This window comes from Cnephaeus nilssonii (assembly GCF_951640355.1).
Source record: "Cnephaeus nilssonii genome assembly, chromosome: 14".
Classification (NCBI taxonomy): domain Eukaryota; kingdom Metazoa; phylum Chordata; class Mammalia; order Chiroptera; family Vespertilionidae; genus Cnephaeus; species Cnephaeus nilssonii.
In genome coordinates this window covers 2,113,903-2,130,325 of record NC_137085.1, presented here as the reverse complement: position 1 = coordinate 2,130,325, position 16,423 = coordinate 2,113,903, and the positions used below count along the sequence as shown (strand labels likewise).

Below are 16,423 nucleotides of genomic sequence, written 5' to 3'. Positions count from 1 at the left end.
CCCAGCTCTGGAAGCCACGGTGGGGGCTGCTGCAGCTGGTTCCCACCCCTCGCAGGCGCAGCCACAGGGGCTGAGTAAGTGCTTCCTGAATGAAGAACACGGGCGGAGCAGACGGACCCCCGCTTCCCGGCCAAGCGAGGGCGCGTGGGGCAGCCAGGGGCCTAAGGCCACGGCGTCACTGGTTCCCAAACGCCCTGCTGTTCTCCCGGAAGCGGGAAGAGGGGCAGTGCTCACTCCTGCGGAACACAGGCTCCGGGTCGGCCTCTCCGACCTCAGTGTTCCCATCTGATAAATGGGCGGAGGCCAGCGCTGTGAGCACCAACTTCACGGGAAGCCAGTGCCTGCCACACAGCCACCTGCCAGCACATGTGGGCGTGGAGGGACTGTAAGAGCAAGCCCCAAGAAACCCGCTGTAAACAGCCCTGCATTCACTCTTACGGGAACCACAGGCAGTGGGCGGAGTCACAGAATCGTGGAAGGTTCTCAGGGAGGACTTAAGCCGGGTTTTGCTTAAACCCTTTTCTCACCCTAAAAATATTGTTGGAACCAATAAACACATTCAGCGAGGCGGCAGAGGGCACAACCCACACACACAATCAGCTGTGCTTCTACACCCAACCGAGAACAATCCAAAAAAGAAACGAATAAACCCAACCACGGAGGTGAAAGACGACAAAACTCTGGTGAAAAAAATGAAAGAAGATACAAATAAATGGCAAGACAGCCCATGTTCATGGATTGGAACGCGTAGTATCATGACTGTATCAGCACTACGCGATCTACAGGCTGAATGCAATTCCTATCGGCATCCCCGTGGCTTCTGGCAGAAATAGAAAAGCCCACCCCAAAATTCACAGAGTCACAGGGACCTCAAACAGCCAAAACAATCTTGAGAAAGAAGAACGAGGCTGAAGGACTCAACTTCCTGATTTCAAACTTCCTACGAAGCTGCTACACGCAGAACGGTGCTGCTGGCACGAAGCCGGACCAATCAGCCCATGGGAAGACAGGCGGGCCCAGAGATAAGCCCTGTGTGTATGGTCACACGCTCTTCCACGGGGATGCCAAGACACACACAGAGAAAGGGCGGGCTCTTCACGGTGTTGGGAAAGCAAATACCCACACGCAACTGAATGACGCGGGACTCGCATCCCGCACCGGATGCAAATATTCACGCTAAATGACTCAAGGCCAAGTGTCAGGCCTGAAACTGTCAGACTCTGAGAAGAAAACAGAGGGGAGCAGCTTTATGACGCGGGACTCGGATGACCTCTCAGACTTGACCCCGAAGGCGCAGACAACAAAAGCAAAGGCATTCTCGTGGGACTACGTGTCATCACGTGTGAAAACCTCTGCGCGCCAAAGGATGCGGTCAGCAGCGGGAAGGCAGCCTGCAGGCTGGGAGACACTATCGACAAGTCACAGGTTCAGGACGGCTTAGGACCCAGAACACACAGAACGGCAACTCAACAGCACACAGACCACTGATGCAGAAATGAGTCCCGGACTCGAACAGACGTTTCTTCCAAGATGCTACACCAACGGCCAATGAGCATTCGGAAAGATGATCAGTATCACTGAGCACCAGAGAAATGCAAATCAAAACCGCAATGAGATGACCTCACCCCTCTTTTAAAAAACACCCGTGTTGGCGAGGATGGAGAAACTGGAAGCCTTGGGCACAGGTGGGGGGATGTAAAATGGTGCGACTGCTCAGGAAGACAGGATGGTGGCTCTTTGAGAAATTAAGAGAACGGCCATACGTCAGCCATTCCATTTCTGGGTCTACACCCGCAAGAACTGAAGGCAAGATCTCAAACTGCCGTTTGCCCGCCACGTTCACAGCAGCGTTAGTCACCACAGCCAAGAGGCGGAAGCGACCCAAGTGTCCACCCACAGAAAAATGGACCAACAGTGTGATGCGTCGACGCAATGGCATCGCATTCAGCCATGAAAAGGCAGGGAACCCCGGCACCTGCTGCCACACGGGTAAGCCTGAGGACGCGGCGCTGAGGGAACCAGGCCAGTCACAGGAAGACGTGTTCTGTGCGACTCCGTGTGCGGCACCGAACGCAGGCCAACGCGCAGCGACAGACAGGATGGCGGTTATCAGGAGCTGGGGGGGCTGTTCACATCACGTGGCGATGTGAGTGTGCTCAACACCCTGAGCCACGTGCCTGAAATGGTGAAGATGATGAAAGCGAGACGAAGCACCCTCTTCTCCACGACTGGGCACCGACAGCCCAGAGGGACTGTGACTTGTCCTCTCGTGTCGCTCCGGGTGCCAGGAGGGAGGGAGAGAGGCCGTGGCTCCATCCCAGGACCACAGGGCGCTACAGACCCACCCAAACCCTTCGGATTCACTAACATGTGCTCCCAGGGGGCTCGGTGCGTCACTGAACTCCCGCCAGCTCTCCTTGGAGATGACTGAAGTCCAAGGGGGTACTGGGTGCCCGCCTGAGCCCAGACCCAAGGCCCTGCAAGTGCCCAGGTCAGGGAGGCCACGGCGCTCCCGCGGATGCTTTGGGCCATGCGCCATCAGAACAAGCCTGGGCGCACCTGAGTCCACCCCGCAGGAGGCTAAGCAGATGTGCCCACATGTCCACCTTTTCAGATCACATCAGCTCATGGCGGTTTCACCAGTTCCCAGCGTGTTTGGTTGTGTAACAGCACGGTCGACACAGCAGGCACAGCCACCAACCTCAGTCACCCCTTAAACAGTGAGGACCCCAGAGGCCCAGAGGCAGGGGGTGGGCAGGGACCAGAGCATGAGCTGCTCTCTGCAGGGCCTGTGGCCCCAAACCCACAAGAAGCCTGTTGGTTGTATGTTCAGATAATCTTCATTTTTTAAAACCCTCTGAGGGCTCCAAAGACATCCTGGACTCTCAAAACATCCTGCTATGGGGTGTGCACTCTCTCTCGGTGGTCTGGTTCAAAAGGCTAATGTGTGATGGCGATGGTGGTGATGGTGGCGGCGGCGGCAATGGTGGTGATTATTGTGATGGCGGTGGTGGCAGCGATGGTGGCGGTGATGGCGATAATGGTGGTGGTGGTGGTAGTAGCGATGGCGATAATGGTGGTTGTGGTGGTGGTGGCGATGTTGGTGGTGGCGGCGGCGGCAGCAATGGTGGTGGTAGCAATGGTGGTGATTATTGTGATGGTGGTGAAGATGGTGGTAGAAACTAGTTTTCCAAGAATCAGGATAAAAATAAAAAGGTGTGATGCTCAAACCGCATTTTATGAATCTGACCCTCTCCGAGGATGTAGAAAGCACATGGAAACTGTCCAGGCCTCGGGGTACCTCTCTCGGCCTTTGGAATGCCAGGTCGGCCACAGCCCCGGACGCTCCTGAGAGGAAGCGCACCTTCCCCACTGGGCCGGCCTGGAGTCGGATTCCGAGCTGCGAATGACAGCTGTGGGTCACCCCGAAAGGCGCTGCCCGCACCCACAGAGGACGCAGGGCAGCAGAGCCGGACACTCAGCGCCCCCTGCGAGGAAGGACGGGGCTCCCTGGAGGAGGTTCTGGAATCTCTGATGCACACGCCCCAGGTCCCTCAGCACCACCAGCCGCATTCCAACCACACTTGTCCTCACGCCCCGGCCAGACACGCCACCCGCACGGACACGGGAGGAGGGGCTGCAGGTGCTCGGCCACGGCTCCCGTGTCCCGGGGCCACGGCGATGCCGCACAGGCTGCGAGGAGGACCTCTCCGCCGGCAACTAGACCCATCGCCAAGGCCGCCTGCGTGGGTGGCCGCGTCCGGTGCCCCTTTCTAGAACGTTTGCGGGCGAGAGAACCTTCCCCGCTCGAGTAAGCAAACCCGTGAGGACTTCACATCGTCAGGGAGAGAAGTTCATTTCCTTCTGACCTGAAGTTAACGTTCAGGGGAAAGTCGCTGTATCGCTGTGTCTCATGCTGAGCCTGCAGCCCGGCGCCTGCTGCTCTGCGGAGGGGCCCCGGTCCTCACCGAGGCGCCGCGACACCACGTCTGGCCCGGTGACCACACCGGGGACCGTTTCCCACCGGGAACCTCCGTGGCCTCGAGGCCAATGTGTGGGAAGTAAGGCCATCTGGTCAGTTGGCTGCCGAGGGGACAGCGTCGCCGCCCTGTCCTGCCTCTAGGAATGCAGGCTCATGGAAGCCTGGCCTGAGCCCAGCATCTCGGAGAATTATTGCAAAACCCGGACACTGCTCGGCTGGGGACACTGCTCAGCCAGGGCCCCGCCCGGCCGACTGCTGTGAGCGAGGGTCCCGGGGGCGCAGCGGGGGCCTGACCGTGCAAGCTGGGCCGGGGCTGCGGTCTAGGCTCAGGGCCCGCCATCCGCGCCCTGCAACCAGGAGGCCTTGCCGACTACACAGGCCCCCATCCCTCCCCCACATCTGCTTGGCCGGAGCCCAACGATCTCCCATAAACACTTGGCCCAGCCCTGCGCTCCGGCCCCAGCGTCTCTTCACATTGAGGGATGGGGCGCCAACACGCGCCAAAGCCAAGACAGGATCCTGTTTGGGAGAATGTGAGATCCCCGGGCCCCGGGAGAAGGGACGTCTGCGCAGACCTGTGGGCCGTCCCGGAAAGGAGCGTCGACATTGTTAGCCTTGGCGCTACAGATGGGGAAACTGAGGCCTGAGAGGCAGCCCCAAAGAAGGCTGGGGTGGGACCGGAAGCCAGGCCTGCCCAGCCCCCAGCTCTACTGAACAACGGGGTGACATTGCCCCTGAGCCCTCGGGTTCTGTGCTGACCCAGCTTCCACCCAAGCACATCTGTGACCCCAACCACAGGCCTCTCTTCCGTCTGTGTTTCTCTTGCCAAGACTTGACTCTCCCTCCTCGGACTTGTCCCTGGAACCCTCCTCATTCTGATGTCAGCTCCTTGGGGAGCCCCCCCCGCCCCCCCGCCCAGGCCACCCTCCAGTGCAGGCTGGGCTGTGGCTGCAGGACCCTGCCCGGCCCCCAACCTCAACCCGGGTGTGACTCCTGGAGGGGGCTGGCCGGCGCAGAGGTCTTCGGGAGGAGACAGACAACTCCAACGCACGATGACCCACAGGACGGTCTCGGGGTCCCAGTGAGGCTGTGGGAGGGGCACGGCCGAGGGACGCTGGTCACGGGGCTCCGAGGAGGAGACACGGCCCCGCGTCAACGCCCAAGCACAGGGGCTCACGGAGCTGAGCGAGGGGACGTGGCGCTCAGAGCGGCGCTCAGAGAACATTTAAAAGGACAAGAAACGGACTGCCAGGCCGTGAGGGAATGAAGCCGCGCACAGATGTGCACGCAGGGTGGTCCCGCCTCCGCGTCAGCATGCGGCCAGAGTCAGGAAGAAGGAAGCACCTGGGGCCTGTCTGTCTCTCTGTCTGTCTCTGTCCCTCTCCCTCTCTCCCTCTCCCCCCCCCCCCCTTGCTGAGTTAGGGCTTCCTTTACTCATCCTCATTTGGCACAGGCCCCCGGGATTTTCAATGAAACGCTGATGCCCAGACAGGCAAGGAAGCTTTGCGCCAGCTTCTCCTGGAATCTGCTTAACGACCCCCGTCCCGTGCCAGGTCCACCCCATCCCGTGCCAGGTCCACCCCGTCCCGTGCCAGGTGGACAGAGGGAAGGCTCAGGGAGGCCGAGGGCTGCGCCAGGCCCGGCGCTCTCAGCCCCATGCGGCAGTTTGGTTGGAAGCAGAGGAGGGCACATGCAGTAAATCCTTTTTGACAAAACCAGTAGCCAACCCTGGGGCCAGGGCGGGGAGGAGCCCGCACACCCTAACCCCGCCCCCCACCCGTCTGCCTGCTTATCACCCGGGGAAAGATTCACCCGAGGCCCAGCCTCTTTCCCGCCAGCCCTGCTCAGAGCCCGGGGGCCATGGCGCGGCCAGACCTGGGAGGTGGCCAGGGCGGCCCCAGGGCAGGGAGGCAGCCGGACCCGCCATCCAAGACCACGTTCCAGGTGCCTCATGGGAGCGCCTGGCTGAGAGGGGAGTGTTCCCACCTGGTCCTCTCCCCAACTAACCCCCACCCCAAACCACAGAGGCTGAGCGGATGCCAAGCCTCCAGCTCAGACGCTGCACGGGCCCAGGAGCTGCAACGGGGTAGGCGGGGTGCAGCCACCACCCCGGCCGAGCTGTGCTGCTCCTGCGAAGTGCCCACCCTCTCTGGTCCCAGCGGGCAATTTGGCACCGAGGAGTCAGGAAGCGAGCTAGACAGATTCCCCCCTCCCCAGCTTCCTGCTCCCCCAGCTCGGCCTCTGCAGTGAAGGCGGGAGCGGAGCCCGCGCCTCCTGGGCTCCCTCCGAAGAGCAGCCTTTATCTCCGTCCCCCTGGCAGCCTCCTCGCCGATGTCATCGCGATGCTGTTTATTTGCTAACAGGACCCAGACGCGTCCGACCTCCAGACCCTCTGCGGGCCAGCATGGCCCCTGACCAACGCTCCCTCCCTCTCCCTGCCCGAACCCCCAGATGGACACAGGAGATGAGAAAAGGACCGTCTGTCTGTCCGCCCAACCTGTCCTCATGGTCACGTCCGCTTCACGGACACGTATCTGTGCACTCTTCCTGTTTTATTGGCCGGGCAGCCCACCCAACCTCTCTGAGCTCAACTGGAAGAAACATCTGTCCTCCAGGGTGACGGGGACCTGGCCATGACTGCTGCCCGTGGCTGCCACCCTGCCATGGGTAATCCTGCAACAGTGGCTGCCCACAGCGAGTCTGTCCCCTGCTGCCCGTGGCTGCCACCCTGCCATGGGTAACCCTGCAACAGTGGCTGCCCACAGCGAGTCTGTCCCCTGCTGCCCGTGGCTGCCATCCTGCCATGGGTAATCCTGCAGCCGCAGAGGACACTCGCTCATGTCTGGACACATTTTCGGTCACAACTGGAGGAGTCCTGGCATCGAGCAGGCTGAGGGCACGGACAAGGTTAACACCCACCACGCCCAGGACAGCCCAGCCCAGCACATCTGCTCCCGGTGTCGGCAGCACCCTATGAGGTCAGTGCGGGAATCCTCGTGTCAATGCACCTAGAGCAGCGCCTGGTACAGCGGGCCTGGTACAGCGGGCCTGATACAGCGGGCCTGGTACAGTGGGCCTGGTATACACCTGGTACAGCGGGCCTGGTACAGTGGGCCTGGTATACACCTGGTACAGCGGGCCTGGTACAGTGGCCCTGGTATACACCTAGTACAGCGGGCCTGGTATAGCACCTGGTACAGCGGGCCTGGTACAGTGGACCTGGTACAGTGGGCCTGGTATACACCTGGTACAGTGAGCCTAGTATACACCTGGTACAGCGGGCCTGGTACAGTGGGCCTGGTATACACCTGGTACAGGGGGCCTGGTACAGTGGGCCTGGTATACACCTGGTACAGCGGTCCTGGTACAGTGAGCCTAGTATACACCTGGTACAGCGGGCCTGGTACAGTGGGCCTGGTATACACCTGGTACAGAGGGCCTGGTACAGTGGGCCTGGTATACACCTGGTACAGTGGGCCTGGTATACACCTGGTACAGAGGGCCTGGTACAGTGGGCCTGGTATACACCTGGTACAGTGGGCCTGGTATACACCTGGTACAGGGGGCCTGGTATACACCTGGTACAGCGGGCCTGGTATACACCTGGTACAGGGGGCCTGGTACAGCGGGCCTGGTATACACCTGGTACAGGGGGCCTGGTACAGCGGGCCTGGTATACACCTAGTACAGCGGGCCTGGTACAGCACCTGGTACAGCAGGCCTGGTACAGCGCCTGGAACACTGGGCCAACACAGCAAACAGTGGCTGGTGTTACTTACACTGTCTGCTCCTCCCCTGGCCTCAGTAATGCAGAGGGAAAGTCACGGTCCCTAATTTCCAACAAGGACACTGAGGCCCAGGAAGGGACGTGCTGACCCAGGCCGGACCAGGCACCTGGCCCCAGAGGCTCTGAGGAAGCCGGTTCTGACAGGGCCCTGACTGTCCACAGTCTCCGAAGCTTCAGGTCCTGGGTCCCGGCCTGTCTGAGCTGGGGGTGGGGGTGGGGATGCCCCTAGGGACCGGTAGTGCTCCCCCGAGCAGCCCTCCTCCTCCCACACCCGCCCTGCTGGTGGGCAAGAGGGGAGACACAGCAGGACCTGGAGACCTGCCCAGCTGCCCAGCCCCGCCGTCCCAAGGAGGCAGAGGAAATAACGCGTCACCCGATGTGGGAGGAGACCCCGGGCGGCTGTGCAGGTGGCAAGGCTGAGGCTGCCTTCCTGGCAGAAGCCTGGTACTGAGCCCCCTGTGCCAGGTGCCAGGAGGAGCTGGGGTGATGCCGGGCTTAGACCCAGCACCCCTAGAGGTCTTGACAGCTGGTGGGCAGGACCGGGGTCTCTGTGCACAGTGGGGACCCAGGCTCTGGGAGGTAAATAGCCTTGCCCGAGGGCACTGGGGTTCCCCAGTGCCAGCCCCGGTGTGTTCCTTCCAGCAGGTGGCTGCCGCCCACAACCCGGGGACAGCGGGTACCTACCAGGTGCCCGGCGGCGCGCACCAGCTTGTGGGTGGAGAAGGGGAAGGCCTCGTTGCTCAGGTCTGCATCAAGCACCTCCTGGAGGATGGCCCGGCTGTGAGCGAGAACAGAGTCGGTCAGTCAGTCAGTCAACCAACACTTGCTGGCACCCCTGGGTGTGTGCTCCGTGCCAGGAGGGACTGGGGACAGAGCGGTGAGCGGGACCAATCCCTGTGCTCGTGGGGCACTGACAGCAGGCCTGGTGCTAAGGAAGGCACAGCAGGACGAACACACACTAAACAGGCAGAGAAAGCAACAATGAAGGAGCAGGCGACCCGGTGGAGGCCAGACCCACAGGCACGCTCTCAAGGGCTCCTTCCTCGGGTGGGTGAACAGAGGCTGGGACGGTGACCTAACCATCTTCGCCACCCCCATCCGACTACATCTCCCGCTGCCCTGCGCCCCCCCCCCCCGACCCCGCTATAGACCTGGGTCCCCACAGGCAACCCGAATTCAAACACTTGACAGTTCAAGTACACGAGCCACTCAGATTCTATTTGATTGCTCTGCAAGGACCCACTGTGCACCTGCTGTGCCGGGAGGGAGGCCGGCCAGTCTAGGGCCAGCGGGGAGACGCTGGCACAGGGCTGGCAGCCCACAGGCGCCGGTGGGTGGCTTCTACACGATGTGCTTCCCCTCTTGCCCCCCACCCCTGGGTTCCTCCAAAGCCCAGCCAGAGGGGCCTCTGGAAAGTGCGCAGCTGCCCGAGTGCCCCTTTCTGGGCGGGGCTCCGCGGGGGGGACCCTATAAACACAACAGAGTGAACGGAGGGTGAGTGCGCGGCCCTCCGGCGTCTCACAGGGCTCAGGGAGGTGCAGAAAGAGGCGGGTGGCCTCTCCGTGCAGGACAGGCTCTCAGCCCAGGCAGGACCGGGCCTGGCTCTGCCCACTCCCAGAGCGTATGTGATTCTGAGACGTGACCCCCTGAACCCTGCGATACCGAGTCACACGGAAAGTTTCTCTGCATTTTAGAGCTTTGAAGACGGTTTATCCCGCGTGGAATCGCTAGCTTCCCCCGATCGTTGAGCTAACCAGACTGTCCCATGCTGGACAGTAAGGGCTTCTGCCCACGGGTCCCAGTTGGAGGGACTAGGGCCGGGCCCAGGTGCCCCCTCTCCTCACCTGGCTGGGCCCTGGATGCTGATCATGCCCAGGTCCTCTGAGCTGTCGATGAGCTGGCACCGGAACCGCTGGTCCTGCAGCACCGAGGTGATGTGGGACCAGTTGTGCTGGGCCACGGCCCCGCCCACAGCCAGGTAGAAGCCGTCCCCTGGAAGGGAAGCAGCGCCTTAGGGGGGGCCGTGGGGCTGGGCGGCAGGATGGCCTGAGGCTTGGGTTGAGAGAGTGACCAGCAGAGCAGCGACCTCGCCAGGGCCCTGGACCCTCACGCACAGGACAAAGCGTGGGGCTGTCACTGGGGGAGACCGGGGTGTGGGACCCTGAAGACCGCACACACCAAGGGAGCACTTTCCTGGGAGAGTCTGAGGCTTTCGCCCCTTTTCAAAGGCTCCCGATCCGGGAGCGCGCGAGCCCGACACCAGGTCGCCACGGGAGATTCCGGCCCCACGTCGGCAGGGCGGGCAGCCGGGGACCCCGCTCCTTTCCTCTGTGAGCCGAGAGTCCCCTGCCAGCTTCCGTGTCACTCCGTGTGCCCGTGTCCCTGGTGTCGGGCACCCCGCCCGGCCCAGATCAGGACTCGCTGAGGCTGGCACTGGTGGACCTGGCCTGCTGTCTCTCATCCCAACACCGAAGGGCTGGGGCTAGACCAGAGGCCGGGCCGGGCCAGCTGCAGGCGGGGCGGGAAAGGGAGGGGCGCGCGGGGTGTCAGGGCAGAGCCCGCAGGGGCGCTGGGGCGCGGGGCACCGCAGCCTGGACTGGGTCCCGCACGTGGCGGCATGGCCAGCTGCTCCCTGCGGGCCTGTGGCCGGGCCCTTGGCGGTCAGAGGTGGTTCAGAGCCACCCTTCGGGGCTGCGTGTGCGCCGCCTTGATCCGACGCAGATCGCCGCGTGCCCCTGACTTCCTGACGGAGCAGGCGCCGTGCACACGCGTGTGCCGCACGCGCACGTGGCGGACTCGCACCTTCCGAGCAGGAACCGAACGGCTGTTGAAGCCGAAGCTAAAACCCAGTCTGCGTGCGGCGCCCGCGCAGCGGTGTCCCCGGACCTGCAGCGCCTCCGCGTCCCTCGCCTTCCTCGTCACAGCACCAGCGCCTGCTCCCCGCCCGCCACCCGCTCCTCAAGCCCCGGGCCGAGAACCCACTGGACCCCAACCGGGAGCCCCGGGGGGACCCAGACAGTCCACGGGGCAGATGTCCACGCCGAGGGGCTCGCTCCGCCCAGTGGGAGGCCGCCTTCGCCGGGCTCAGCCTCGGGCAGGAGAGCCGAGCAGCCCCGCCACGGCCGCCGCGAGCGCCAGGGGCCGACGGGCTCACCGGGCACAGGCCGCCTGCCGGGCACACGGCACCGAGCGGCGCTCAGCACGGGGCCGCCCCCCCCCACCCAGGGCAGGGCCGCCGGGGCCGGGCGGGCTCTCACCTTCGAAGGCGGGGGCGAGGGGCGAGGCCGCGGGGCCGGGGGCCAGGCGGCTGACGGTCAGGTCGCTCTCGGTGCCGCCCCGCGGGTTCAGCATGCAGGTGTACACGGTGGCGCCTGCGGGAGGGAGGGGGGCCGTCTGTGCCGCGACGCACGCACGCAGGCGGCACGCACGCACCAAAGACCCCTCCACTCAGGGTCGCCCCCGCTCCCCCCGCACGCTCAGCCCGCGGGAGAAGCAGGAGGGAGGTCTCTCTTCTTGCAGCGTCTCCCACTGACCCCCCCCCCCCCCCCCCCCGCCAGGATCCGCGTCCCATCCACCCGGTTCCCCGAGCACCGTGCCTGGTAGCGGAGGCTCCACAGAGCCTGCAGGATAAATGGGTATGTGATGGGGGCGGGGCGGGGGGAGTGAATGGATGGGGTGGGGGAAGGTGGGCGGAGGGGGTGCAGGGGTGAGGGGTGGATGGGAAGGTTGGAGGGCAGATGGGTGGAAGGCGGAATGGGTGAAAGGGGAGTAGCTGGATGGAGAAGTGAAGGGGTGGGAGGAGGCGATGGGATGGGTGGGCAGGTGGATGGGTGGGAGGAGGGATGGTGGGAGGAGGGGATGGGATGGGATGGGTGGGCAGGGGGATGGGTGGGAGGAGGGATGGTGGGAGGGAGGGGGTTGGTGGGAGGAGGGGATGGGATGGGTGGGCAGGTGGATGGGTGGGAGGAGGGATGATGGGAGGGAGGGGGTGGGTGGGAGGAGGGGATGGGATGGGTGGGCAGGGGGATGGGTGCGGCAGGATGACTGGTGAGTGGGTTCTGGGAGCACTGAGGGAAGTGAGTGAAGGTGCAGAGCGCAGGTGGGTTGGTGGGCTGGCTGGATAGATAATGTTATGGGTGGAATTGGGTCCCCGAAAAGGTGTGTTGGAGTCCCCTCCCCCCATATCTGTGAGCGTGGCCTTGTCTGGAAACAGGCTCTGGGGAGACGTAATCACGTAAAGGCAGGTCGTGAGCTCGGGTTCCAATCCAATGTGGCGGGGTCCTCACAGGAGGAGGAAATGCAGGGAGGAGGCCTTGGCCTCAGAGGCAGAGACCGAGAGACAGGAAGGAAGGACAGCCGCAGCCAGAAGCCGGGACGGAGGCAGGAAGGTCCTCCCGAGCGCCAGGCAGCGTGGCCCTGTGACACCTGCTGTGGGTCGCAGCCACCCTCGGGACTGATACAGAGCACGGGGGAGGGGGGGTGCCTGGGTGGGTAAGATGGTGTGTGGGTGATAAAATAGGAGAGGACTGTCCCAATATTACATAACACACATTAAGAAATTATTCGTTCTTTCTCTGAAGTTCACACTTAACTGAGCATGGGTGTTTACTTAATCTGGAACCTTATCTGGGGCAAGCATTCCTGGGGGTGGGTGGGAGGCCCCCCCAGTGCCAGGGGACATTTACTGGGGGCCTCAAATCCTTTCTGGAACAAAGTACAGGGGCAGCAAGGGTGGAGGGAGGGGTGCAGGGAGGCCGACAGTCCTGGGGCCTGGGATTGGTGGTAAGGACACAGCGATCTGGACAGGGGCCCAGGCCAGGCCGAGGGGCAGAGCATGTGCTGGAGGAACCCAGAGATGCCACCTCATTCCAGTGCCCAGAGCTGTGCCAGGAGTTCTGCCTGGAGCTGAAGCCTGACAGGAACAGGACCCGCCCTGGCCGCGTACCTGGGGGTCGGCTGACGTCGGCAGAGAACAGCCAGTCGGCAGCCTTCCTCGCGTCCACGCCCACCAGGTAGAACTTGCCGAAGTAGGACATGTCGAACACAGCCGCCGCCCCTCTGCAGGCCAGGCACTCCTGCCTGATCTGGAAGGGCAGGGGGTGGGTGCCAGGGGCTCTGAGACATGCCCCCCCCCCCCGGATCATGGGCACTGGGGCTCTCTGCTGCCACCCACTCTGAGCCTCCCCTCCGTCCCCTCCAGCTCAGAAACACCGTGACATCTCAGACACAGGGACACACCCAGCGTAGATCATAAGCCATAAAAGCAAACCTAATTCTTTGGAAGGATTAAAGTCATACACAGCATGCTCTTCGCCCACAATGGAATGACACTGGACATGTAGCAGGACACTGGAAAACTCTCAGGTCAGTGCAACTGAGCAACAGCCAACAGATCAGCAAAAATCGCAAGGGGACTTAGAAGACATCGAGCCGAGTGACAATAAACACGTGACGTATGAAAGAATTTTAAAATGCTTACGAATAAACGTAACAAAAGTACAAATTGGAATTAAAAACTACAAACTATTTTTGAAATAAATCAAAGAAGACCTAAGCAAGTGGGAAGACATCCGTGTTTATGAAAGACTTACTGTTGCTAAGGTGAAAACACTCCCCAAATGGACCTACCGTTTCAACACCATCCCAACCAACATCCAGCTGATCCGTGGCAGAAATCGCCAAGCTGACTCCACAATTCATATGAAAATGCGAGGGACCCAGAATATTCAAAACAATCTTGAGCCCTCGCTGGTTTGGCTCAGTGGATAGAGCATTGGGCTAACTGGAAGGTCCCGGGTTCAATTCTGGTCAAGGGCACATGCTTAAGTTGTGGGCTCGGTCCCCAGTAGGAGGTGAGTAGAAGGCAACCGATCAATGATACTCTCTCATCATCGATGTTTCTATCTCTCCCTCTCCCTTCCTCTCCGAAATAATTTTTTTTAAAACTCTTGAAAAGGAAGAACAAAGCTGGAGGACTCACACTTCCTCAAAACTTGCCACAAACTGCCAAAACCGGTGTGGCTCAGTGGATGGAGCGTCGGCCTGCGGACTCAAGGGTCCCAGGTTCAATTCCGGTCAAGGGCATGTGCCTTGGTTGCGGGCACATCCCCAGTGGGGGGTGTGCAGGAGGCAGCTGATCGATGTTTCTCATCGATGTTTCTGGCTCTCTATCCCTCTCTCTTCCTCTCTGTAAAAAATCAATAAAATATATTTTTAAAAAAACAAAAAACTTTACACAAACTACAAAGCCACTGTAACCGAGACAGGGTGGCGTAACCTCCGGACAGATGCATAGATCAACAGAGTAGAATGGAGGGAATTCCAGAAATAAACCCTCACGTGGATGACTTCCAACAAGGGGGCCCCAGGCAGTGCAGTGGGGGAAGGAGACTCTTCACGCAGTGGGGCTGGGACCCCTGGCTGTCCACACACACGAGAATGAGGCCAGACCCCGACCTCACACCGTCCACAAAACGTCATCAGAACGGGTCACAGACCCAAGTGTAAGAGCTGAGACTGGGACACTCCTGGGAGAAACAGGAGTAAGTCTTTGTGAACTTGGGTTAGGAAACGTTTTCCTAAACACAACACCCGCAGCAGAGGGACAGGCGAGCAACACGGCAGCCGTACCTCATCCGAGTCAACTTCTCTGCTGCCACAGCGCCACCAAGAAATGAAACGACAGCCCACAGAATGGGGGTGTCTGCAAGTCGTTTATCTGGTGAGGGATCTGTGTCCGGAATCCATAATCAATTCTCATAACTGCCCTCACCAGTGTGGCTCAGTGGATAGAGCGTAGGCCTGTGGACTGAAAGGTCTTGGGTTCGAGTCCGGTCAAGGGCATGTACCTTGGTTGTGGGCACGTCCCCAGTGGGGGGTGTGCAGGAGGCAGCTGATCGATGTTTCTCTCTCATCAATGTTTCTAACTCTCTATCCCTCTCCCTTCCTCTCTGTAAAAAATCAATAAAATATATATATTTTTAAAAAAGAATTCTCATAACTCAAAAAAGGTAAATGACAGAATTTAAAGATGAGCAAAGGGTCTGAATAGTCATTTCTCCCAAGAAGATACACAGATGGCCAACAGGCACATGCAGGGATGCCCACAGCATCAGGCATGGGGAAACGCAGCTCAGATCTGCAGGCTACGCCTACCCCCCACTGTGATGGCTGGACTCAGACAGGATGGGGCGAGGGGCGTGGGCCACATGGCCGGGGGGATGGAAAGGGGCGTGGTCACTTTGAAAACAGCCGGGGTTGCTGAGAACGCTCAACACCGAGTTCCTGCACGACCCAGTGACTCCTCTGCTGGGCGTCCATCTCCCCGGAGAGGTGGACACGTGTCCACATGCAGGCTTGCGTGCACGTGATCACAGCAGCCCAAACGTGGGACCAACTGGAGTGACCCCCCGGCTGGATGGATAAACAAAACCTGGTCCATCCGCACGATGGAGCCTTGTCCAGGAGCCAGTGGAGAGCTCCGCCCCCTGCAGACACCAGGCAGGCAGCCCTTCCGGAGCCCCGCCCCCCGCTTGCGCTGCTGGGCCTGGGCCTGGACCAGAAGCCGAAGCAGCTTCCTGGCCGATTCACATCTCCCCGCCTGGGCAGTGCCAACGCTGAGAACAAGCGCGGGGCGTCCATGGGCTGGAGGCCGTGGGAAGCCAAGTTGGCACCCCCCCCCCCCCCCCCAGATCTCAAAGCAGAGCGTCCACAGCCTTAGAAGCTGCGGGTGCAGAGGCACCAGACGGAGCCCCACTCGCTCCCCAAGAGGCGGCCCGGGGACCCTGAGGTGTAATGCACGTGCCTCCCCCCCATTTCAGAAGCCAAGGCTTCAGGGGCCCCCACAGAAGCGGGCTCCGGGGCAGTCGTGGGGGTGATGGCTCCTTCCCTTTGGGGTGGCTGCTGAAGGTTGAGGCCCAGTGCAAAAAAGACCAAAGTGTGGGTCCTTGTTCAAAAGTAGGAGTCCGGCCCTAGCCGGTTTGGCTCCGTGGATAGAGCGTTGGCCTGCAGACCAAAGGGTCCCGGGTTCGATTCTGGTCAAGGGCACGTTACCTTGGTTGAGGCTCCTCCCTGGCCCGGGCCCTGGTCGGGGCTCATGCAGGAGGCAACCAATAGATGTGTCTCTCTCACATCGATGTTTCTGTCTTTCCCTCTCTCTTCCACTCTCTCTAAAAATCAATGGAAAAATACCCTCGGGTGAGGATGACCAAAAAGCATGAGGAGTTTCAGGGCGCGACCACAGAGCGTTACCCGCCCAGGCGCTCCTGAGTGAGGCCCCCGTGTCTGCGCAGGTGGCCACCCAGGAAGCTGGCTGTGCGGTGTGACCCCCAGCGCTGCGGTCCCTTGGGGTGGGGCCTCCCTGGGCGCTGGGACCCCTGGCTCGGGCCTTGGCTCCACTCCTGCACAGAGGCACGTGTGGGCGTCACCCCGCCTCCCCCGACAGCCACGTGTGCGGACGTTCTGCTTCGTGACCACTTGACAACGTGGCGAAGAAGCCGGCCTGGTGCGTCCGCACTGGCTGCCCCCGAGAACACCCCGTGTGGCCCAGGCCCCCGTCACCTCCACCCAGAGTGGGAGCTCGGGCGAGGGGCAGGGAGCTGCCAGGGGCCCTGTCTGGCCGGCCTCCCCCGCCCACGTGTGGAGTGAGGGGCGAC

General features: G+C 61.5%; 1 protein-coding gene across 1 annotated transcript in view; it reads right to left on the bottom strand.

Moving 5' to 3' along the window:
• SARDH (sarcosine dehydrogenase) overlaps positions 1 to 16,423 on the bottom strand; it is a 37,534-nt gene that overhangs the window by 4,586 nt on the left and 16,525 nt on the right. The window contains exons 14-17 of the mRNA XM_079790048.1: positions 12,715 to 12,853; positions 11,027 to 11,140; positions 9,614 to 9,761; positions 8,454 to 8,547 (exon numbers count right to left, since the gene is read on the bottom strand). Coding sequence (XP_079646174.1) covers positions 8,454 to 8,547; positions 9,614 to 9,761; positions 11,027 to 11,140; positions 12,715 to 12,853 — 495 coding nt within the window. The remainder of the gene's footprint in view (positions 1 to 8,453; positions 8,548 to 9,613; positions 9,762 to 11,026; positions 11,141 to 12,714; positions 12,854 to 16,423) is intronic.